This window comes from Electrophorus electricus, chromosome 2 (genome assembly GCF_041902795.1).
Source record: "Electrophorus electricus isolate QZ-2024a chromosome 2, ASM4190279v1, whole genome shotgun sequence".
NCBI classification, from domain to species: domain Eukaryota; kingdom Metazoa; phylum Chordata; class Actinopteri; order Gymnotiformes; family Gymnotidae; genus Electrophorus; species Electrophorus electricus.
Window position 1 is genome coordinate 43793311 of NC_137498.1, and position 24237 is coordinate 43817547.

At 38.4% G+C, this 24237-nt stretch overlaps 1 protein-coding gene and 1 long non-coding RNA gene across 2 annotated transcripts; one reads left to right on the forward strand and one right to left on the reverse strand.

The window, feature by feature from the left end:
* The first annotated feature begins 5286 nt into the window (after positions 1-5286).
* On the forward strand, positions 5287-7542 carry LOC118241911 (uncharacterized). The gene is made up of 3 exons (XR_004776421.1): positions 5287-5433; positions 6441-6498; positions 6845-7542. It is a non-coding gene; the product is annotated as an uncharacterized LOC118241911 (long non-coding RNA).
* A 1484-nt stretch (positions 7543-9026) lies between these two features.
* LOC118241926 (IgGFc-binding protein-like) lies at positions 9027-23229 on the reverse strand. Its single transcript, XM_035529478.2, has 19 exons — positions 22896-23229; positions 21845-22461; positions 20514-21081; positions 20220-20422; positions 19078-19225; positions 18594-18847; positions 17914-18496; positions 16863-17479; positions 15532-16099; positions 15238-15440; positions 14102-14249; positions 13619-13872; positions 12939-13521; positions 12088-12710; positions 10961-11528; positions 10673-10875; positions 9984-10358; positions 9583-9836; positions 9027-9157 (listed from the first exon to the last, which is right to left on the reverse strand). The coding sequence occupies exons 1-19, from the start codon at positions 23002-23004 to the stop codon at positions 9151-9153; spliced, it is 6885 nt and encodes a 2294-aa protein (XP_035385371.2). The 5' UTR covers positions 23005-23229; the 3' UTR covers positions 9027-9150.
* Positions 23230-24237: the final 1008 nt, after the last annotated feature.

Sequence of the window (24237 nt, forward strand, 5' to 3'; positions counted from 1 at the left end):
GTCAGGAAGTTCCGTGTGAGTGATGCGCTCTGCTGAACGCACTACCCTTTGGAGTGCTTGTCTGTCCTGCTTGGTGCTATTCCCAAACCAGACTGTGATGTTCCCCATGAGGATGCTCTCGATAGTGCAGGTGTAGAAGTTCCGCAGTACCTTGGAGGGCAGTCTGAAGTCTCTTAGGCGTCTGAGGTGGTAAAGACGCTGACGAGCCTTCTTTGCCAGGGAGTTGGTATGGCGGGACCAGGACAGGTCCTGCGAGATGTGAACACCAAGGTACTTGAAACTATCTACTCTCTCCACCGTGGTTCCACTGATCTTCACAGGTTGGTAGTGCCGCTCCTGCTTCTTGCTGCAATCCACGATCAGCTCCTTTGTCTTACTGACGTTTAGGAGGAGATTATTTTCCTGGCACCAATTTTCCAGGTGTTTAATCTCCTCCAGGTAGGCCCTCTCGTCGTTGTCCGAGATCAGACCCACAACAACGGTGTCGTCAGCAAACTTGACAATGATGGTGGAGCTGGAAGTGGCTGTGTAGTCGTAGGTGTACAGTGAGTAGAGCAGGGGGCTTAGGACACAACCCTGAGGAGCTCCAGTGCTGAGGGTGAGGGTGGATGAGGCGCAGTTGCCCACCCGTACTGATTGTGGTCTGTCTATTAGAAAGTTGGAGATCCAGTCGCACAGGGATTGTGCACAGGGATCCAGTCACACAGAATTGATCTGTCACATCATTATACTAATTGTCTGAGTAACCATCATATAAATAGGACAATACATTCATTTGACACTTTTACCCAAAGCAGCTTATAATTATGATTGACTACAACTTGAGGGTTAAAAGTCTTGCACAGGGCTCAACAGTGACAAATTGGCAGTGTTGGATCTTGAACCAGCAACCATCCAATTACAAGTCAAGTACCTTAAGCACTGAGCTACCATTGTACATATCTACTTTACATTTACATTTAGCACTCTGACTGGTCTCCACCTCTATTGAGAGGTTTTTTTTGTTTGTTTGTTTTTGTTGTAATAGCTACTTAATAAAACGTAATGATGTTTTTTTCCACTTATTATGTGAGACATATTCTCTCCTCTTTTCAAATTCACAAGGTGATATCTATCTATAGAAACCCACACAGAAGGTAATATTTACCTCTTGAAACCAGCATGTAAGTTTATATTTACCTATAAAAACCCACATATAAGGTGATATTTACCTACAGGGACCCACAAATAAAGTGATATTTACCTATAGAAACCCATATATAAGGTGCTATTGACCTATATAAGCCTAATCATACAGTCACAAAGGGACCTTTTTAGTCCTATAAAGTTGCTATGAAATTCATGTCAGCATTACAAAATTAAAAGCAAAGGCACTTTTATATTGTTTTCATGTTGTTTGACCATTAAAAAAAACATTCTGTGAATTCTGTCAGAACTGAATAGAGTTCACCTTGAGTTGTAATCAAAGCACAACTATATAGCTTTCCATTTCAAATATATATGTTTCACTGCAATGTAATTATTATAGTGCACATAGTGAAATGCAAATTAGATTGCGTTTAAAAAAAAGTGAAAGGTAATGGCTATTATACTGATGTAAGGCCACTTCCTCACAAAAACAATATATGTGAATCTGAATGTACTGAATGACAGGTGGAATTAATGTCAAAACCAAATGTAAACCACATTGAAATGCAGTCAACTCACAAGTAAATTGCATTATAAATTGCATTGTACTGTGTGCTACTGTGAACGTGCCAAAAAAAAACCACAATACACATCTTTACATTTCAGTCTGGAACATTGCAGTATTCATGCCGCAATACAATATAATCACTGTCCAATCACAGCCTGCTGTCAAATTTGGGGTGTGGCCACATAGACCTCAACAAACTCCTAATTGATCACAGATTGCTGAAATTCATCTCTTGGTACATTCAAGTTTTAATGATGTGACCCTCCTCTAACTATTTTTCCTTGCAGAAATGTCAAAGATGAATTGACTGACAGATTTGTTGCTAGATTCTCTTAATGGCCTTGACTAAATAGAGGGCACATTATCTAATGCCACTCATGCAACTAACACAGGCAGCAATGAGGACACCCTATCATCATCTGCATGGTAGAATATCTACTAATTATCTATTACATATACTAATGAGCTATAACAACTAATAATTGTCTAGTATATCTACAAATTATCTAGTACATCTACTAACGGTCTAGAACAACTGCTAATGGTCTAGCACATCTAATGGTGATTAAGGTAGGGTTAACTGGTAGGGTCAACAGCAGGCTATCTGTTGACATATCTTCAACTATTCTGCAAGACAAAATAGAGAATTGCATCTAAACATTGAAAATTATATCTAAACAAAGAAACAACTTGATGGGGGTGGGGGTGGGGGGATGATGGACATTCCAAATGTTTTTGTTCCTGTTTTATTTCCATTGCATCATTTGCCATGTGGTTTTGTATTGTTTGTTAGTTCCTTCTGTGTCTTGTGTTTAGTGAAAACCTTCCCATTAACATTTTCACATATGGCTTGTTTTCCACTAATCTTCCTATTTAACCCCCCACCCCCGTTCTCTGCATGTGTCTACTTACTATCTATTATTACTCCAATTACTCTCGGATTGGGTTTGTCTATCCAGTTTCACTTTCTGTTTCATTTCTGTTTTACCCTGTTTGCATTGTGGTGTTTATTTAGTTTTCTTCCTGTGATGGCATCTAGTTTGTTTTCTCCTCCTCAGTCTGTGACATTTTACAGCTAAACAGTGCAAAACTGACAAGCACAAAAGGATCATATTTCCTTTCAGCTAGAAGAAAGGAAAACAATACTAAAACAAAAATCAGCTCTCTTATTCATCCTTTGATCTGTATGTGTGAAAATGTGAAGTCCTTATTTTTGAAATGTTTCTTTTTTTTTAAAGTGTTTTAGGACTCAAAAACAAGAATTTAGGTAATTCTGAAGCCGCATGTTTATTGAAGGGACATAATACCTGCAAAATACATGAAAATACAGATTAGAGTGGATAATGGCTGTACAGTGCTTCACATCACATTAGTCTTTGAAGGAGTGGAAGACGAAAGTTCCTCTGAAGACCACCCATGTCAACGTCTACCCCCAAAGGTTTACGCAATTATCCATAAATCAGGTATTGTTCTCTCCTCGGAAAAGTGCTTACAGCTTGTTGGTTTGTAGATCTGACTCTCCAACCTCTGAGCCTCTAATGACCCTTGGAGGTCCATTCCTATTTGTTCTCATCAACTCTCCTCCTCTGCCTCCATCACTGTGTATTCTGTTTTACCAGTTCTATTGGAAGGTAAATTCAGTAAAGATCTTATGACAGTCTTAGCTGATTAATGCTTTGTAGCATAGGTTTGGGCAAAGTATGTGATGCATTACCACAAGAATATACCTAAAGCCATGCTTATACATTTCCAGATACAGGAAATTCATTTTCACTAGTTCAAATGGGCATGATCTTACAACAGGCATAATGGGTGCTTTCTAACCCTTACCCTATCCCTAACCCTAACCCTACCCGAAACCCAAACCCTAAGTCTAACCCTACCTTAAACCATAAGCATAACCCTACCTTAAGCCATAACCCTAACCCTAACCATACCATAAACCCTAACCCTAACTAAAACTGTAAGTCTAACCCTACCATAAACGCTAACCCTTACCCTAACCCTATCTTAAACCCTAACCCTAACACAACCTTAAACCCTAACCCTACCTCAAACCCTAACCCTTACACTACCCTCTACCACCTGTTACCACTCAAACACACACCCAGGCCCTCTCTGAGACCTACACATACAGAGAAAATGTATTTTGTTGTACTGTTAACTTATAATTTTATATCACAAATTAACAGTATAATACAAATTTCTAAATAAATTAATTAAATTCCCATATTAAAAACTTGAAAAAGTATCAAATGTTTTTAAACAACACAAAACATCCAGTTTTATAAATAAGCAATGTAAATATTTTATATAGAAATGGTGGTCATTATTCAGCTTTCTTTTGTTTTTTTCTAAAGTGATCTTGGGATTTAGAACATTCCTTACCTTGCCTTTCTGGAGGAGCTACTGCAAAAGTAACAATCCAACAAAATTATATTGAAAAAAGAAGCAATTCTGATGTTTTAAAATAAAACCACCTTCCTAGTTTTTAGCTTTGTAAAAAATTCAAATATTTTAAATAAAAATAGCACATTACTTTCCTCGTCTTGAAGCAAAGTCATTTATGACTTTTTCATAAGACATACGACATGACTGGCAGTCCAGCCTTGTCAATTACTTCACCCATGGACTGAAAGCCATCCTCAACGGATTGGATGGTAGAGTTTACCACATCACTCCTGAAGTCCACTTCCAATCTGTTCCTCATTTCTAGCAAACCTCTCACATCCTGTGGACCTTGTTTCACTCCAGTTCTCTGAGAGTGATGTCCACATGGCTGGGCTAAAGTTGCCCAATCATCTGCCTGTTTGCCCTCTTTGGGTAGCAAATGTTGATCACATTCCACAAATGAGTGATGATCACTGTAAGGAAAATCTTACTATTTTCCTTAACCCTGTCCCTCTGGTCACACCGTCTGCCTTGCCTGGGTCTGGATGTTGCTCCTCAGGGCCCTGGGACATGTTTCTCAGAATGAATAACAGTGTCAGAGATGCTGAAAAGCATGCACACTTTATTCTGTGATGTGAGAGAATATATAGATGACAAAGCAAAGCAGATGAGTGAGCAGAAACATGTAAACGACACAGCAGGTGTAATGTGTTCGGACATAAAATGATGTGACGTGTCTAGAATGAGACAGTAACCTCAAACCATTAGCCGTAGCATTGAACCTATCTAAGTAAACAGAATAGGACAGCATGACATGAAAGCGAATAAGGTAGAAGCAGCACTGAGTCAAGGTCATAATGTTTACGGAAAAGGGAGAATTCTAACTATCACCTTCCAGCTCACTGTCACCCCGCGATGTCATTGTGTATATATATACACAGACCCATCAAACAGAATACAGCCAGCTATTAAGTTTACTAGTGTAACACGGCCAATACTTTAGAAACATACTCGCAGTGTGTTCGTAGTTAGAGCATGCATGCTTCTGTATTCTTTATTCATGTTGGAGCAAGTATGCTTCTGCTTTTGTTAATAGAGATATTGTGACAATGACATATATGGTATGGTTTTCAATGTATCCGTGATGGTGGCAGGAAGAGCTAGCGAAAGCAAACAAAAACAGAACTCGAGGCGCAGGATCGTCGCAGAGAGAAGGCGAGCAGTTATCTGTCAGTAAAACACTACACAGGGTACTTGTGACCGCGACAGAATTCAGACAACACTAACGTGCACCAGTAATACATCACTGTGACCTTCTGTCGCATAAACTATCCGGAAAATCAGCAGTAAGTAGACTACCAGTACAATCACAATACACTTAAGTAAGGCAGTATAGCGATGTTTTAGTTTCAAATGTGTTATATCTTGATTTTAATAAATCCTAGCTCTCCAACCACGTATGTGTTCCAATTTGATCAAATCAAGACAATCTACTGAGTGAGATGCTGTAATGCTTATTTCTTGAGCCTTCCGTGACCATTGCTTTTGGGTCTTTAAGGCTGTGGCTCTCCCTAGTGGAAGGTAGAGGACCTACATGTTCACAAATATAAACAACAGCACGCTTGAAACGTGTTCACCTGGATATTTGCCAACCCGTTGCTTACGAAATACATCATCGGGTGTTCACTACCTTTATGCGGCACTATGGATAACAATATAGGGAATCTGAATTATCCACTGAGAATCCAGACAACACTTCCAAAATTGCCGAAAAACTAAGTATAACAATAAGCAGAAATGGAGTGCAAACTCCGCTTGTTTAGTACACTCAAAGGCAAGCCAAAAGCACTGGTGTTGCCGCAAGACAAAATAAACCTAGCTTGCGCTCATGTGATTCAGTGTGAACGAGGGTTTTCAAAACCCGTGTCTAGTGCTAGAATGTAAAGACGTGTAATTTTAAGAATTTCCTCTGCGGTTCCACAAGATAAAACAACTCATTCAACCAGAAACAGAATATCAACAATCGTAACTGTAGTTGGGGAAAGTCGGATGGCTACACTGCAATTCTTGGCAAACGGTCTTTAGTAATGTATATTTTCTGTTTTTAACGGTCTTACTCATAGCATTATTATTATTATTATTATTATTATTATTATTATTATTATATAAGTATAATAATAATTGTAGTAAATCTATGAATTAATACTTAAATAACCTTGTCTTACAGGGGCAACATAGCCTAACAAAAACTTAGTGTTTTTGGAACTACTGGGTAATTAATGATTTTACAATTAGTTTTCTCAGTGTTTTGCTTTTAGTGGAAATGTTTAGTGCACTTCTTAATATTTTACAGGAAAAAGCTTCAAGACTCTTTTACCACTTTGGAATGGGGCTGTTTGCTTCCAAAGCCTGTAAGAAACGTACCAGGTTTTAAAACAAAAATACTTTAAACTATGTTTTGTTGTTGTTTTTGTTTTTCATTTAAATGTTTATTGTACCAATTGTACAGGGTATATTCATTCACATAGTAAATTGGTGTCCAGTACAGTTTTTCTGATAAAAAATCACATCTGGCTCAACTCACGTTTAATTGGCAGAAGGAAAATCACCAAACTGGCAACCATCGATTGAGTAGTAAATAATAGGACAGTGAGATGCCTGTAGCTGATGTATGATATCAGCCTCCAGTGTTTGTTTATCTGATGTATGAAATTAGCCTCCAGTGTTTGTTTATTGTGTTTTCTTGTTTTTTCTCAGTATCTAGACACTGTGGAAAGGTGCTAGCAAGTAGCACATTTTTGGAGTCTTCTTAAGTGCTCTGGTTTGTAAGCACATCTGCATTCTGCTCCCACTGACAACTGGATTGACATTCTACAACTACAAGGAAACCAGTAGTTCTAATGACATTCGATGACTGCAGTTAGAAACTCCCATATCTAGATGTTGATTATAAAGGTCATATTTCAGATGATGGAGTGTTTGCTGGAAGTTCCCAGCGAGCTGCTCTTTAGAATACAACATTCACTGCTCCTGAGCCTGCACCACTTCCTGCTTCTGAATGCCAACTTTAAATGGTGTACCATCTCTTCACTTAAGTTACTTTTAATTAAATTAATACAACATAAATAATGTTTGAAGGAACTGGAAGTGGTTATGACCACACTGTTTAAAATTGATTTGCTCTTAGCTCTGGATTTTTACCCTAGTCAAAGTGGAAGTAAGGTCCTTGTTTCTCTGAACTGGATGGAACCTGCATGCAACTTTGGTGGAATCAATATCCCACATGCAGGGTGCATTTCTGGATGCTATATTTTAGCACGTTTCTTAGTTTTTCCTGTGGCATGTAGTTAGTGTATCTGTAGCTAGCATGCCATTGTTTTGCTATCGGAATATCCATGATGTCCTTGGATTACAAAACACCACTTTCATATTAATAATTCAAATTAGGAGATTTCATGTGCAGATATGCAATTCTTAAATAAAAGGATAATAGCTCCTCTTCATACTCTTTATTGAGCACCATATGACATAAACAATCAAATTTTAAACAGAAAAGGACAATCCAACACAGTAGTCATAAAACAGGCAAGGGTCAGAGACAGTACTAAAGGACTAATATAGTCAGGGAGCATCCGAAACAGAGGGATAAACAGCACAGGTCGAAAGCCAGAAAAAGCAGAATAACTAAGCAGACAAATCCAATGGGACAGGCAAAAAATACAGGTAAGCAATTGGAAGTAGAGCGGCAATACAGAAAGACAATTGGGAATAACGCTCTGCAATACTTTACAAACTAATTGTGGAAATGACATGTTTAAATAGAGTATATGAGTAACAGATGCAGTTAATAGTTCGGTGATGAGGATCGTGTGACTTGTTGCTGATTGGCTGAGTTTTACAATGGGTGGTAATCAGAATGCTGGGAGTTGTAGTGAACTGGGGAAACAGGTGGCATGACATATAGCAGAGGGCTTTCCTTTCATCCTATCCAGGAAACCTTGCCTGCTCGCTGTTTTGTTACATTGTGCTACGTCCTGTTACCTAGTTAACGTACTGAAGCAAAGCGGTGATACTCAGGGGTCATCTTTAGGGATCTCAGTAAACGTCCCACACGTGACAGTTCAGGTCATGATGACCCCAGAAGTTGAACAAAATTAAATGTGTGTTGTATTAAAATAATTTTTAAATGGAACAGAATGAATGTAGAAAGCATTTCAATCGATGTGTTTTTCCTCTGTGCAGGACCATTAAAGTGTTTTTTACAACTTTTACAAAGCTGATTGTGTCTGTAGTAGCCTAATAGATAATTTTCTGGACTCTTCCCTGACCAGTGACTTTTCATTTTCATTTGTGGACTTCTGAGTAAAGTCATCTTGTACTTTTATATGTTTTGGAATAAGTGTCGCTGACCATTTTGTCCATTTCAAAATCTCAAAATCATATTAAAAACAGTAATGAAGTAATGTGCATATGTCTTTTGATCTTAGGCCCTTACATTTCCAGGATTATCTCAATCTCACCGCTCACTCTGGTAATTATGTTTCTTAAATATTAGCTACATAATTTTGAACACCTGAAAAGCTCAGCTTTTTAGTGCAACATAGGGAGACATCTAAATGCAAACATCATAATAAGTTAATGTTTAAGAACCAGGTAGTGTATTATAGATTTAAAGATTGTATAGATTACATATATTCCTTGAAAAATATTCAGGCAAAGCAAAGTTGGTTTCATTTATTCTCATAGCATTTGGTGGGCTGTAAAATAGAGCAAATCATTTCAGTAAAAACTTTCTTAATTTGGAATTTAACCTTTGCAGGCAAGTGGTGTACAGGTTATGAAACCTGTACAATCAATAGTTGATGTTTATCATCTGACATCAAATTATATAAATTTTATTTTTAAACAACAGGACTGAAAATGATGTTTCATTGCAAGTGCTTTATTGATTAATTATTTTATCATTGTTCAGAGAATCATAATGTAGAGAATCATATATCAACAAAAATGTATGTATTCTGGTAGATGCCTCCAGCCAACTTAACAAAAGCAAAATGCAGCTATCAGGTGCTGGAATAAAAAATACAGACAGACATTGAAATTTGTCTTTCATGCAATTTTAAAAATACCAAGTTACAAACTAATGTCTTAAATCTTAATTAATCCATTCATACATAAACACTTGCTTTATTAAACATACATAACCCACTGAAACAGGATGAAACTTGTCATTATTAAATCTTCACATAAATGTTAACGCATTTATAGTTTATGGTTGCTTAATTTATAGTACTTCTTCTATTCATCGTTCATAAGGAGCTCAGTGGCTAAGTTACTTGACTAGTAATCAGATGGTTGCTGTTTCAAGCACCAACACCAAGTTACCCCTATTGGGCCCCTGAACAAGACCCTTAACCCTCAAGTTGTGTTCAGTCATTTGAATAAAAGCATCAGATAAATGTAGTTATAGTTTTGTTGTTTTTCATCATACTTACCAGCTGGGAAAGTCAGGAGCTCTGTTTTGATTCATGTACATCTGTATGCTTTCACCAGTAATAGGCCCATGTAATTTTCCACAAGCACCACAAACTTTATCAACCATCTCTTCACTGACAGTGATTGTGATCTCTTGTGACTGACTGTAGATCAAACTGAACGCAGACATTTCAACAACGACTGCATGATCAATGATCTTAATAAATTTCTGATTTGTTCCTAGAGTAGCCATAGACATCTTTCTACCATTGAGCTGCATATATATATAAAAAAAAAAGAGAATATCAGCATTGTTAAGAAAACACATTTTTATAAAATCTTAATGTCTAATTTTAGTTGGCATGGGTTAAGTTTTAGAGATGTGTAAGCATAAATAAAAATAAAAATAAATATTGCTCACCCAAATCTCCTGTTGGCTGTTAACGGTGACAAGCCCATCTTCAAAGAAGACATAAACAGCCATAGCTTTATAAACTCCAGAACTTGTGGTTTGTAGCTCCACCACTACACGGAACCAGTTCACTGCAAGAGTGCTGTCACATACTTGCACAAAGTCAAAGGCTCCCAGAGATGCAATAGTCCAAGTTGTTCCATTGAAAAGGGTAAATGAGCCTCCAGTATCTAACTGACACTGCCTTGGGTAACACCCATGAACACCATTCTTAACCTGGCAGATTTCATCACTGTTACATCTCATGCTTTCGTGTTTTACTATACCAGAACTGAGACATGTTAAGCGCACTTGACAGTCTTCTGTGATGATAGACTCGCCAATCTGTGAAAGCATTTAACAGAAGAAGCATCACTGATATACTCTGTTTTTGGTTTTCACCCAGGACTTTAGGTTTCCAATCTTAAAACCTAAATTTCTCAGTACTGAGACCTCAGGATTAGGATTTCAAATTCCAGTATAAGGCCTTGAAGTCCTTCGCTAAAACATCATTGGCCAAACAGTTTGATATTGATTTTAACATTGAACTTAATGTTTTCCTTTGTTAGTGATTTATAATTTCCTTTGTGAAGAAGTAAAAACAACTGTAAATCACACAGACTTTTGAACAGTACTATAAATACACAGATATAACTGACCTTATAGGTGAGTCCATTTTCATAACAACTACACTGATCTGCTTTAACACAGCCTGATCCATTGGTAAAGAATCCAGCATTACACATGCAGCCTTCAAAACACGTCTGAATATTACAGCTGACGATCTCACGGAGGCCAGGACAGGGTGTGTCACATGATCCCGCACAGATTTCATAGTGACTGTTAGCAGGACATTTCAAAGCTACCAAGAACAAAGAAATATAATTCAAGAAATATTTTAAACAAATAAATAAATACATTATCTCTACTGACTTATTTATACTTACGGCAAAATGTTGGTGTTCTCCAATTTTCAACAGTAACTCCAAGGTTCTGACAATTAGTCATGTATGTAGTAATAATGTGGCAGAGCATGTCATGATCTCTGTCACCCATGCAGACGTCAAAGACACAATCTCTGAAGTAGGACTCAGGATTAATTACATTGTGACATGCAGCAAATGGACCGAGAGGGTTGATGATGGTACTGCAGTCCTTTTCAAACACAAGTTTCTTGTTTTCAGGGCACTTTGGACACACGTCACCACTGCAGCCATCATCACAAACAACGCCAGGAACAGGCACTTTCCAAGCAGCTCCGAATGTTTTTACATCTTTGGTTTCTTTACCATCTGGCAACAGAAACTCATCGTTCTTGTTACCGTTGTAATATCCGCACATGCCGCAGGTCTTTCCCAGGTAACTGCTTGGGACTGTAATGGTGACGTGATAAATCATATCATAGGAGATGATCAGGCCAAAGTCTGTAGTGATTACATTTTGAAAGCCCACTTGCTGGACAGTTATTTTTCCATCATCCAGACTTATAGGGATGTTGACTATAACACCATTAACCTGAAATAAAAGGATTTCATGAGCTGCTCACATAGCAAACCTTATCAGTGTCACATTTCATTAGCTTTTTTATTTTTCTATCTTACACAGGGTTTAAACCAAGTAGCTTGTTCCCTTTCTCCACAAGGCAGCAGTGGCATGGTTGGTCAAGTGAAAGAATTACAGTCTCAGTTGATTATAAACAACTCAAGCATTTGTCAAGTTTGAATCATATTTCTATGTTATATTTTCACTTGTAAAATTTCATTTTTCATTATGTGTTTTGCCCAAATGTTAACAAAGGACAGGATAGCAAACTACCAAAATTCTTATCCCACCTATGACACCTCCATGATTCAATCTTAATGTACTTCACAGGAGGAATAAAAACTGAAATACCATTCATCATCTATTCAGTTTCTCAGAAAGAACTCAATTTAAAAATAAACAATTTAAAATTTAAAATTGTGTGTGATTACACTTTGTCAAGGTTAAACCACTTATATCTGTAGTTAAAGGTATTCTCATTTCAGCATATCTTTAGGAGTTCCTAGTCTGCTTTAACTAAGACTGTACTAACCGTTATCTGATGTAGCTGGTTTCTTCGCAGCACTAAGATCATTCCATACACTTCCACAACAACCACCTTGGCCGCAGAGACATTTGGGTTTTCTTTGATCTCTGTCCACTTCTCATTCTCCACTATAACTGCAAATGGAGTGAGGTGTGTTCCCTCCAGATGGCAGCCCTGAGCTACAGTGTATGTGCAGGTGCCCTGGAAATCGTAGGTGCTGTTGTCAAAAGTGATGTAATGGGGGTCACCATAGATGGTGCAGGTTGCCTGGGAGACTGCATGGCACTCTCTGATCCCATTAGCAACCATGCATGTGGTACCACTTGGACAGCTCACACTGTTACATATAACATGACCATTGGTTGGGTTGCAGGTGCATTTTTTGCTACAGTTGTCACCATCCCAGATGGATTCTCCAGCCTGTAGGTAGCGTTTCTGCCCTCCGTTGCTGTATATGCAGCCACACTGATTCTTAGGGACACATTTGTTCCCACTCCACAGGAACCCGTCATTGCAGGTACAGGCCTCTACACAGTTGGTTTTGCAGTCAGCGGGTGCATTGGGACTCTCACAGGTGGCAGGACAGGCACAGGAATCAAAGTGACTGTTTGCAGGGCATTTTGGTGCAGCTGTGAAGACAGGATTATGTGAACATCAGCAGAACCATACATCCCTATTCAAAATATTTTGCCAAAGTTTTCCACCAATAAGTTCTATTTAGATAAACTCACAGGTGTATAACATGAGTCAGCAAAGTCTGTTGAGTCTTTAGATTAAATGTCTCTTTGTAACTTTCATGAAACATACTTTTATATATACAGTACATATCTTGTTTCTCCCTTATTACTAATACTTACGACAGCCAATGATGTTTCTCCAGTCATGCACATGAATACCAGCTTGCTGACAAGCATCTGTGTAGATTTGCGCTGTCTTACATAGAAATTTCTTGTACCCCTTTCCCATGCAGTAGTCAAAAAGGCAATTTTCATAGAAAACCTTGGGATCAATGAGAGACTTGCAGTCACGTAATGGACCATCAGTGAGAAGGGTGACCAATTGACAGAAGCTCTCTGCTTCCAAACGTTCAATCCATGATTCCCCATTACAAACGTTACACTGCCCAGTACAATCATCAGTACAATAGGCCTCTCCTGGTAAACCGGGAACCCTCCAGCTCTTTCCCAGTGCTGGAATACTGGTTGCTAAAGAGCCACTGGGAGTGGTGAGGTCATCATCCTTCTTCCCATTGAAGTTCCCACACATGCCACACATCTTTCCCATGAAGCTGGCTGGTACCTTCACCAACAAATACTGTTCCCAGTCATACTGCACCAATAGACCAAAGTCTGTCTCCATAACAAGCGAGAGACCACTCTGCCAGAGAGTGGCTCTGCCATTGGCCAATGAGATCGGAAGGTACCAGAGTGAATTACTAATCTGAAGTAAGAGGAAAGATTGAGAGTAAGAGTGAGAACTGATTTAGACGGATTGACAATTGTGCCACCAATACAGGAGTAATTCAAACATCTCTTACCCTCACAAGTCCAGTCTCATGTTGGACAATGGTGATGGTTTGTCCATAGACCTTAATAATGACCTCACTAACATATGTGCCTTTTGTGCTGCCAAAACGTTCATTCATTGCCTGGACTTCAAACTCAGGGTGTTCTTTGTCTGGATGGCAATTCTTGGCCACGATGTAGGTGCAGTTTCCCATGAAGTTGTAGTAATCACCATCGAATGTGCGATAGTGTGGGTCACCCATGACCCAACAGGTACCTGGGGAAGCTAGAAGAAGAATTGTTATTGACTTGATGTCCTCTACTATAGCTCTCAGTTGAGGGGTGCTGCAAGGGTTCATTTTGGGCCCCATTTTTTTATCTCATTAAATGTTTCCTTTGGGTTGCCTAATATAGCATTTTATTTACTTTTTTTTCATTTCTATGCTGATTCCTAATCGGTTTTACAAGTGATCAAACAAAAATATGTATTATTCCATAAATTATAAGTTACTAACCATTAGGTTTTGGGTAGCAGCCCAAAACACCATTCTTATTCACACAGTCTTCATTATTACCGCAAGTCATGGTGTCATGTTTGATTACCCCAGAGGCAAGACAGGTCAAACGTTCTTGACAGTCTTTTGTGATGACAGACTCGCCAATCTGCCAGAGGGGTTAATAAGTGTGATATTACTGAGATACAACTTTCTTTGAGTATTTGTTTACATGATTACCTACCTTGGTGTAATCTGACATATTATCTTGGTCTGATCTGATTGTGGCTGTTTTCCCAAAAGGTAAAAGCCAAAATGTACTTAACAATCACAATGGCATGGAAAATCAGTTTAAGAACCAAAATGAACCAAAATGAACCAAAATGATTAATGCTATTTTTGTGTTCTTTTTGAATTGTATTTATTGTCTTGAAATGTATTTATTTATGTATTTGTTTGTTTGTTTGCGATAGGTATACCAATAGCAAACACCACTAATTAAGTCAATTTTCTTTATAAAGAACATCTTTAAAATGTTGACCACAGTGATATACATAAATAGGAAATAAAATAATATATATTAAATCACATACATGGGACAAAATAAATTATGACACAGAACCATGGCAATCCTACATACACACCTAAAATATTGAAATGTGCTAATGCAAATAGGTTTGTTATGTATTGATTTAAATGCAGCAATAAAAGGAGCATGCTTTAGGTTCAGTGTCAAGCTGTTCTACAGCCTTGGCACAACTACCATAAGAATACAGTTGACCTCAAGGTTTAGCCAAGACCATGGAACAGTGAAAAAGAACTGATCTGAAATCCTCCTGGTTACCAGGGTACTGTGTCATAAGGCAGAATCAAATCAGTTACATATGAGGGAGAATAATCTGTCTATAAAGTGTCCTTGAGCTTGAGAAAGGTGCCATATAAATGTAACTAATAATAAGAGTTATCATCATCATCATCATCATCATCATCATCATCATCATTAGGATAATTAAAAACTAATTAATGGCACTTTATAAAAGTGCTATTCTAATTTTGTTTTAATAAGAATCAAAGTAACTCTGTTATAATATAGTCATTAATTTTAAAGGCAAAATACTTTCCAACCTTTCATACAGAATAATACAGATGTAACCTACCTTGTAGGTGTGTCCATTCTCATAACAGCTGCACTGATCTGCTTTAACACAGCCCGTCCCATTGTTGAAGAATCCAGAATCACACATGCAGCCTTCAAAACACGTCTGAATATTACATTTGATGATCTCAGTGAGGCCAGGACAGGGTGTGTCACATGATCCCGCACAGATTTCATAGTGACTGTTAGCAGGACATTTCAAAGCTACAAGGAAAATGGTAGAGATTATTAGTTAAATAACTAAAATATTACCTATAATTATCTTAAACGATTTCTACAAAGTGACTGCACTTACGGCAAAATGTTGGTGTTCTCCAGTGTTTAACAGTAACTCCAAAGTTCTGACAGTCAGTCATGTATGCAGCAATGCTGTTGCAGATCGTATTATTATCTCCATCGCTCATGCAGATGTCATAGACACAATCTCTGAAGTAGGACTCAGGATTAATTACATTGTGACATGCAGCAAATGGACCGAGAGGGTTGATGATGGTACTGCAGTCCTTTTCAAACACAAGTTTCTTGTTTTCAGGGCACTTTGGACACACGTCACCACTGCAGCCATCATCACAAACAACGCCAGGAACAGGCACTTTCCAAGCAGCTCCGAATGTTTTTACATCTTTGGTTTCTTTACCATCTGGCAGCAGAAAGTCATCGTTCTTGTTGCCATTAAAGTTTCCACACAAGCCACAAGTCTTGCCATGATAGCTGCTCGGGACAGTGATGGTGACGTGATAAACCATATCGTAGGTGACTATCAGGCCGAAATCTGTTAAGATTACATTTTCAACACCTTCCTGCTGGACCTTCACTTTTCCATCATCCAGACTTACAGGGATGTTTGCCAAGATCCCGTTAACCTTAAAGTGTGACATAAAAATTCCATTGTAAAATCATGGAGACATTCAACATTTAACTACAAAGTTTTCACTTGACACCTATTCCCTACCTTAGTTACCTGCAGCAACAGTTCTAGCTGACAATTCTGGATAGAGTATAATTTCCCCTAGAAAGCTGATTAGATTTTGTTTACATGGTTTCTTCAAATGCAAAGGCTGATTCTGTTACAGATGTTATAATTATCTGAAAATCAACGCTAGCTTGAATGTCCAGTCAGGACAACAGTCACCAATGGTGACAAAGCACCACTATTTTTTCCTTTTCCTAAGATATCATTTTATCACTAAATCATAACTTTACAAACAAGAGACGAGACACACCAATCAAGAAGGCACAATGAAAAGATGGTGGTTATAAGAAAGATCTCAATATTGTGGAATAAAATGGACAGTTCTTTTGTGGTTTGGAGTCAGTGTGTTGTTTTTAGGAATTTATTTTTGGACAGGAACTGACACTAATAAAGAGTTCCAGGCCACTGTACACCCGCCAGTATAGATAAGTGATTTAGTTTCACAAGAGCTTCTGTTAACTGTATTAACACAGAAATTATGTCTCGCTTTACTGGAGAGAATAAAAAATATATATGTTTATTTAAACGTTCTTTTTTAAAGCATGTTTACTTTTTTGAAGCTTTTAAAACAGCTACAGAGAATATGAATGTTGGGGTGTGTGTTTTTTCTTTTCAGTTGATATCACAAGTCTTCTTAACTAGATTGTACTAACCATTACTTGATGTAGCTGGTTTCTTCGCAGGACTAAGATCATTCCATACACTTCCACAACAACCACCTTGGCTGCAGAGACACTTGGGTTGACGTGGATTTCTGTCCACTTCTCGTTCTCCACTATAACTGCAAATGGAGTGAGGTGTGTTCCCTCCAGATGGCAGCCCTGAGCTACAGTGTAGGTGCAGGTGCCCTGGAAGTTGTAGGTGCTGTTGTCAAAAGTGTTGTAGTGGGGGTCACCGTAGATGTTGCAAATTGCATGAGAGACTGGATGGCAGCCTCTGATCCCTTCTACTATACTGCATTCTGATCCATCTGGGCAGCTGGCTTTTTCACACACAACTTGACCACTATTACAGGTGCATTTTGTGCTGCAAGTTGTATCAGCCCAGATGGATTCTCCAGCCCGTAGGTAGCGTTTCTGCCCTCCGTTGCTGTATATGCAACCGCACTGATTCTTAGGGACACACGTGTTCCCACTCCACAGGAACCCGTCATTGCAGGTACAAGATGCCACACACTTGGTTTTGCAGTCAGCGGGTGGAGAGGGGTTCTCGCAGGTAGCAGGACAGGCACAGGAATCAAAGTGACTGTTTGCAGGGCATTTTGGCTCAGCTGTGAAGGGATGAAAATGTGAGTCAATAAAATTAAGTCAGAATACATTTTTAGATTAAAATCGGTGTGCCATAATTACAATTCAAGATAAAATAAAAGTTGGTTGGTTCAAATCAAATTACTATTGTAGTAGCTGAATGGACGTATCACAAATTTGCACTAAGCCTTCTGTTTTCTTGGCAGTTTGTAAATAACTTTCCCTAAATGGTAATTGTATTATATGAATGGGTGATGAATACAGTTGAGAGTACATATTTCTATTAAAATACAAACATTGTAGCCAGGATTATAATATATAGAAAATTATTCATATACATTTCAATTGTTATAGATTAACAACTGATACCATTCCATTAAACAGTATAAGACAAACACTGACAAGTAGCACCCGAACGCATTGGCTCAAATAGTCTATATTTATTTATAATACTCACGGCAACCAATAAGATTTCTCCAGTCATGCACATGAATACCAGCTCGCTGACAAGCATCTGTGTAGATTTGCGCTGTCTTACATAGAAATTTCTTGTACCCCTTTCCCATGCAGTAGTCAAAAAGGCAATTTTCATAGAAAACCTTGGGATCAATGAGAGACTTGCAGTCACGTAATGGACCATCAGTGAGAAGGGTGACCAATTGACAGAAGCTCTCTGCTTCCAAACGTTCAATCCATGATTCCCCATTACAAACGTTACACTGCCCAGTACAATCATCAGTACAATAGGCCTCTCCTGGTAAACCGGGAACCCTCCAGCTCTTTCCCAGTGCTGGAATACTGGTTGCTAAAGAGCCACTGGGAGTGGTGAGGTCATCATCCTTCTTCCCATTGAAGTTCCCACACATGCCACACATCTTTCCCATGAAGCTGGCTGGTACCTTCACCAACAAATACTGTTCCCAGTCATACTGCACCAATAGACCAAAGTCTGTCTCCATAACAAGCGAGAGACCACTCTGCCAGAGAGTGGCTCTGCCATTGGCCAATGAGATCGGAAGGTACCAGAGTGAATTACTAATCTGAAGTAAGAGGAAAGATTGAGAGTAAGAGTGAGAACTGATTTAGACGGATTGACAATTGTGCCACCAATACAGGAGTAATTCAAACATCTCTTACCCTCACAAGTCCAGTCTCATGTTGGACAATGGTGATGGTTTGTCCATAGACCTTAATAATGACCTCACTAACATATGTGCCTTTTGTGCTGCCAAAACGTTCATTCATTGCCTGGACTTCAAACTCAGGGTGTTCTTTGTCTGGATGGCAATTCTTGGCCACGATGTAGGTGCAGTTTCCCATGAAGTTGTAGTAATCACCATCGAATGTGCGATAGTGTGGGTCACCCATGACCCAACAGGTACCTGGGGAAGCTAGAAGAAGAATTGTTATTGACTTGATGTCCTCTACTATAGCTCTCAGTTGAGGGGTGCTGCAAGGGTTCATTTTGGGCCCCATTTTATTATCTCATTAAATGTTTCCTTTGGGTTGCCTAATATAGCATTTTATTTACTTTTTTTTTCATTTCTATGCTGATTCCTAATCGGTTTTACAAGTGATCAAACAAAAATATGTATTATTCCATAAATTATAAGTTACTAACCATTAGGTTTTGGGTAGCAGCCCAAAACACCATTCTTATTCACACAGTCTTCATTATTACCGCAAGTCATGGTGTCATGTTTGATTACCCCAGAGGCAAGACAGGTCAAACGTTCTTGACAGTCTTTTGTGATGACAGACTCGCCAATCTGCCAGAGGGGTTAATAAGTGTGATATTACTGAGATACAACTTTCTTTGAGTATTTGTTTACATGATTACCTACCTTGGTGTAATCTGACATATTATCTTGGTCTGATCTGATTGTGGCTGTTTTCCCAAAAGGTAAAAGCCAAAATGTACTTAACAATCACAATGGCATGGAAAATCAGTTTAAGAACCAAAATGAACCAAAATGAACCAAAATGATTAATGCTATTTTTGTGTTCTTTTTGAATTGTATTTATTGTCTTGAAATGTATTTATTTATGTATTTGTTTGTTTGTTTGCGATAGGTATACCAATAGCAAACACCACTAATTAAGTCAATTTTCTTTATAAAGAACATCTTTAAAATGTTGACCACAGTGATATACATAAATAGGAAATAAAATAATATATATTAAATCACATACATGGGACAAAATAAATTATGACACAGAACCATGGCAATCCTACATACACACCTAAAATATTGAAATGTGCTAATGCAAATAGGTTTGTTATGTATTGATTTAAATGCAGCAATAAAAGGAGCATGCTTTAGGTTCAGTGTCAAGCTGTTCTACAGCCTTGGCACAACTACCATAAGAATACAGTTGACCTCAAGGTTTAGCCAAGACCATGGAACAGTGAAAAAGAACTGATCTGAAATCCTCCTGGTTACCAGGGTACTGTGTCATAAGGCAGAATCAAATCAGTTACATATGAGGGAGAATAATCTGTCTATAAAGTGTCCTTGAGCTTGAGAAAGGTGCCATATAAATGTAACTAATAATAAGAGTTATCATCATCATCATCATCATCATCATCATCATCATCATCATCATTAGGATAATTAAAAACTAATTAATGGCACTTTATAAAAGTGCTATTCTAATTTTGTTTTAATAAGAATCAAAGTAACTCTGTTATAATATAGTCATTAATTTTAAAGGCAAAATACTTTCCAACCTTTCATACAGAATAATACAGATGTAACCTACCTTGTAGGTGTGTCCATTCTCATAACAGCTGCACTGATCTGCTTTAACACAGCCCGTCCCATTGTTGAAGAATCCAGAATCACACATGCAGCCTTCAAAACACGTCTGAATATTACATTTGATGATCTCAGTGAGGCCAGGACAGGGTGTGTCACATGATCCCGCACAGATTTCATAGTGACTGTTAGCAGGACATTTCAAAGCTACAAGGAAAATGGTAGAGATTATTAGTTAAATAACTAAAATATTACCTATAATTATCTTAAACGATTTCTACAAAGTGACTGCACTTACGGCAAAATGTTGGTGTTCTCCAGTGTTTAACAGTAACTCCAAAGTTCTGACAGTCAGTCATGTATGCAGCAATGCTGTTGCAGATCGTATTATTATCTCCATCGCTCATGCAGATGTCATAGACACAATCTCTGAAGTAGGACTCAGGATTAATTACATTGTGACATGCAGCAAATGGACCGAGAGGGTTGATGATGGTACTGCAGTCCTTTTCAAACACAAGTTTCTTGTTTTCAGGGCACTTTGGACACACGTCACCACTGCAGCCATCATCACAAACAACGCCAGGAACAGGCACTTTCCAAGCAGCTCCGAATGTTTTTACATCTTTGGTTTCTTTACCATCTGGCAGCAGAAAGTCATCGTTCTTGTTGCCATTAAAGTTTCCACACAAGCCACAAGTCTTGCCATGATAGCTGCTCGGGACAGTGATGGTGACGTGATAAACCATATCGTAGGTGACTATCAGGCCGAAATCTGTTAAGATTACATTTTCAACACCTTCCTGCTGGACCTTCACTTTTCCATCATCCAGACTTACAGGGATGTTTGCCAAGATCCCGTTAACCTTAAAGTGTGACATAAAAATTCCATTGTAAAATCATGGAGACATTCAACATTTAACTACAAAGTTTTCACTTGACACCTATTCCCTACCTTAGTTACCTGCAGCAACAGTTCTAGCTGACAATTCTGGATAGAGTATAATTTCCCCTAGAAAGCTGATTAGATTTTGTTTACATGGTTTCTTCAAATGCAAAGGCTGATTCTGTTACAGATGTTATAATTATCTGAAAATCAACGCTAGCTTGAATGTCCAGTCAGGACAACAGTCACCAATGGTGACAAAGCACCACTATTTTTTCCTTTTCCTAAGATATCATTTTATCACTAAATCATAACTTTACAAACAAGAGACGAGACACACCAATCAAGAAGGCACAATGAAAAGATGGTGGTTATAAGAAAGATCTCAATATTGTGGAATAAAATGGACAGTTCTTTTGTGGTTTGGAGTCAGTGTGTTGTTTTTAGGAATTTATTTTTGGACAGGAACTGACACTAATAAAGAGTTCCAGGCCACTGTACACCCGCCAGTATAGATAAGTGATTTAGTTTCACAAGAGCTTCTGTTAACTGTATTAACACAGAAATTATGTCTCGCTTTACTGGAGAGAATAAAAAATATATATGTTTATTTAAACGTTCTTTTTTAAAGCATGTTTACTTTTTTGAAGCTTTTAAAACAGCTACAGAGAATATGAATGTTGGGGTGTGTGTTTTTTCTTTTCAGTTGATATCACAAGTCTTCTTAACTAGATTGTACTAACCATTACTTGATGTAGCTGGTTTCTTCGCAGGACTAAGATCATTCCATACACTTCCACAACAACCACCTTGGCTGCAGAGACACTTGGGTTGACGTGGATTTCTGTCCACTTCTCGTTCTCCACTATAACTGCAAATGGAGTGAGGTGTGTTCCCTCCAGATGGCAGCCCTGAGCTACAGTGTAGGTGCAGGTGCCCTGGAAGTTGTAGGTGCTGTTGTCAAAAGTGTTGTAGTGGGGGTCACCGTAGATGTTGCAAATTGCATGAGAGACTGGATGGCAGCCTCTGATCCCTTCTACTATACTGCATTCTGATCCATCTGGGCAGCTGGCTTTTTCACACACAACTTGACCACTATTACAGGTGCATTTTGTGCTGCAAGTTGTATCAGCCCAGATGGATTCTCCAGCCCGTAGGTAGCGTTTCTGCCCTCCGTTGCTGTATATGCAACCGCACTGATTCTTAGGGACACACGTGTTCCCACTCCACAGGAACCCGTCATTGCAGGTACAAGATGCCACACACTTGGTTTTGCAGTCAGCGGGTGGAGAGGGGTTCTCGCAGGTAGCAGGACAGGCACAGGAATCAAAGTTACTGTTTGCAGGGCATTTTGGCTCAGCTGTGAAGGGATGAAAATGTGAGTCAATAAAATTAAGTCAGAATACATTTTTAGATTAAAATCGGTGTGCCATAATTACAATTCAAGATAAAATAAAAGTTGGTTGGTTCAAATCAAATTACTATTCTAGCAGCTGAATGGATGTATCATAAATTTGCACTAAGCCTTCTGTTTTCTTGGCAGTTTGTAAATAACTTTCCCTAAATGGTAATTGTATTATTTGAATGGGTGATGAATACAGTTGAGAGTACATATTTCTATTAAAATACAAACATTGTAGCCAGGATTATAATATATAGAAAATTATTCATATACATTTCAATTGTTATAGATTAACAACTGATACCATTCCATTAAACAGTATAAGACAAACACTGACAAGTAGCACCCGAACGCATTGGATCAAATAGTCTATATTTATTTATAATACTCACGGCAACCAATAAGATTTCTCCAGTCATGCACATGAATACCAGCTCGCTGACAAGCATCTGTGTAGATTTGCGCTGTCTTACATAGAAATTTCTTGTACCCCTTTCCCATGCAGTAGTCAAAAAGGCAATTTTCATAGAAAACCTTGGGATCAATGAGAGACTTGCAGTCACGTAATGGACCATCAGTGAGAAGGGTGACCAATTGACAGAAGCTCTCTGCTTCCAAACGTTCAATCCATGATTCCCCATTACAAACGTTACACTGCCCAGTACAATCATCAGTACAATAGGCCTCTCCTGGTAAACCGGGAACCCTCCAGCTCTTTCCCAGTGCTGGAATACTGGCTGCTAAAGAGCCACTGGGAGTGGTGAGGTCATCATCCTTCTTCCCATTGAAGTTCCCACACATGCCACACATCCTTCCCATGAAGCTGGCTGGTACCTTCACCACCATGTATTGCTCCCAGTCATACTGCACTGACAGACCAAAGTCTGTCTCCATAACAACCGAAAAACCACTCTGCTGGAGAGTGACTCTGCCATTGGCCAAGGAAATTGGAAGGTACCAGAGTGAATCACTAATCTGAAATATGTGAGAACAGATATGTCTTGACATGAATGGAGAAAACACTGTATTGATTTTAAGTTTTAAATATTTAACTATAATTTGATTGGTGTTGGGCTTTTACTTTTGAAAAAGACTGAGAGCTCTATGACCTAATTATATCTTGTCATGTACTAATACATTACATTCACTTACCCGAACAAGGCCAGTTTCATGCCGGACAATGGTGATGGTTGTGTCATAGACATTAATGATGACTTTGCTAACAGATATAGCTTTTGTACTGCCAAGGTGTTCATTCTCAGCCTGGATTTCAAAGGCTGGATGTACAGTGTCTGTATGACAGTTTTTGGCCATGATATAGGTGCAGTTTCCCATGAAGTTGTAGTAAGTGCCATCAAATGTGCGGTAGTGTGGGTCACCCATAACCCAGCAGGTACCCACTGAAGCTGTAGAAAATTATGAAAATTTGGTTAATTCAGTGTTATTCACCTGGCACTGTTTATCCTTCACCTTTAACCTTTAACCTGTGTTGAACATCATGAATATGAGTGTATTACAGCTTTGCTAACTATAGTAGTTGAGAGTAGCGTTTGATAGTTCTATTAGACTTTGACAGTGGATTCATCCAAATAATGCAATGTAAATGTACTGTTAGATGACTTTAATTCAATAATTACATAATACTACGCTATTTTTTCTGTGTTCTGCAGTTCTTATTTGTACCATTATTTTTGTTTCTGTAATAATATTTATAATTACTTTTTCTTACCAGAA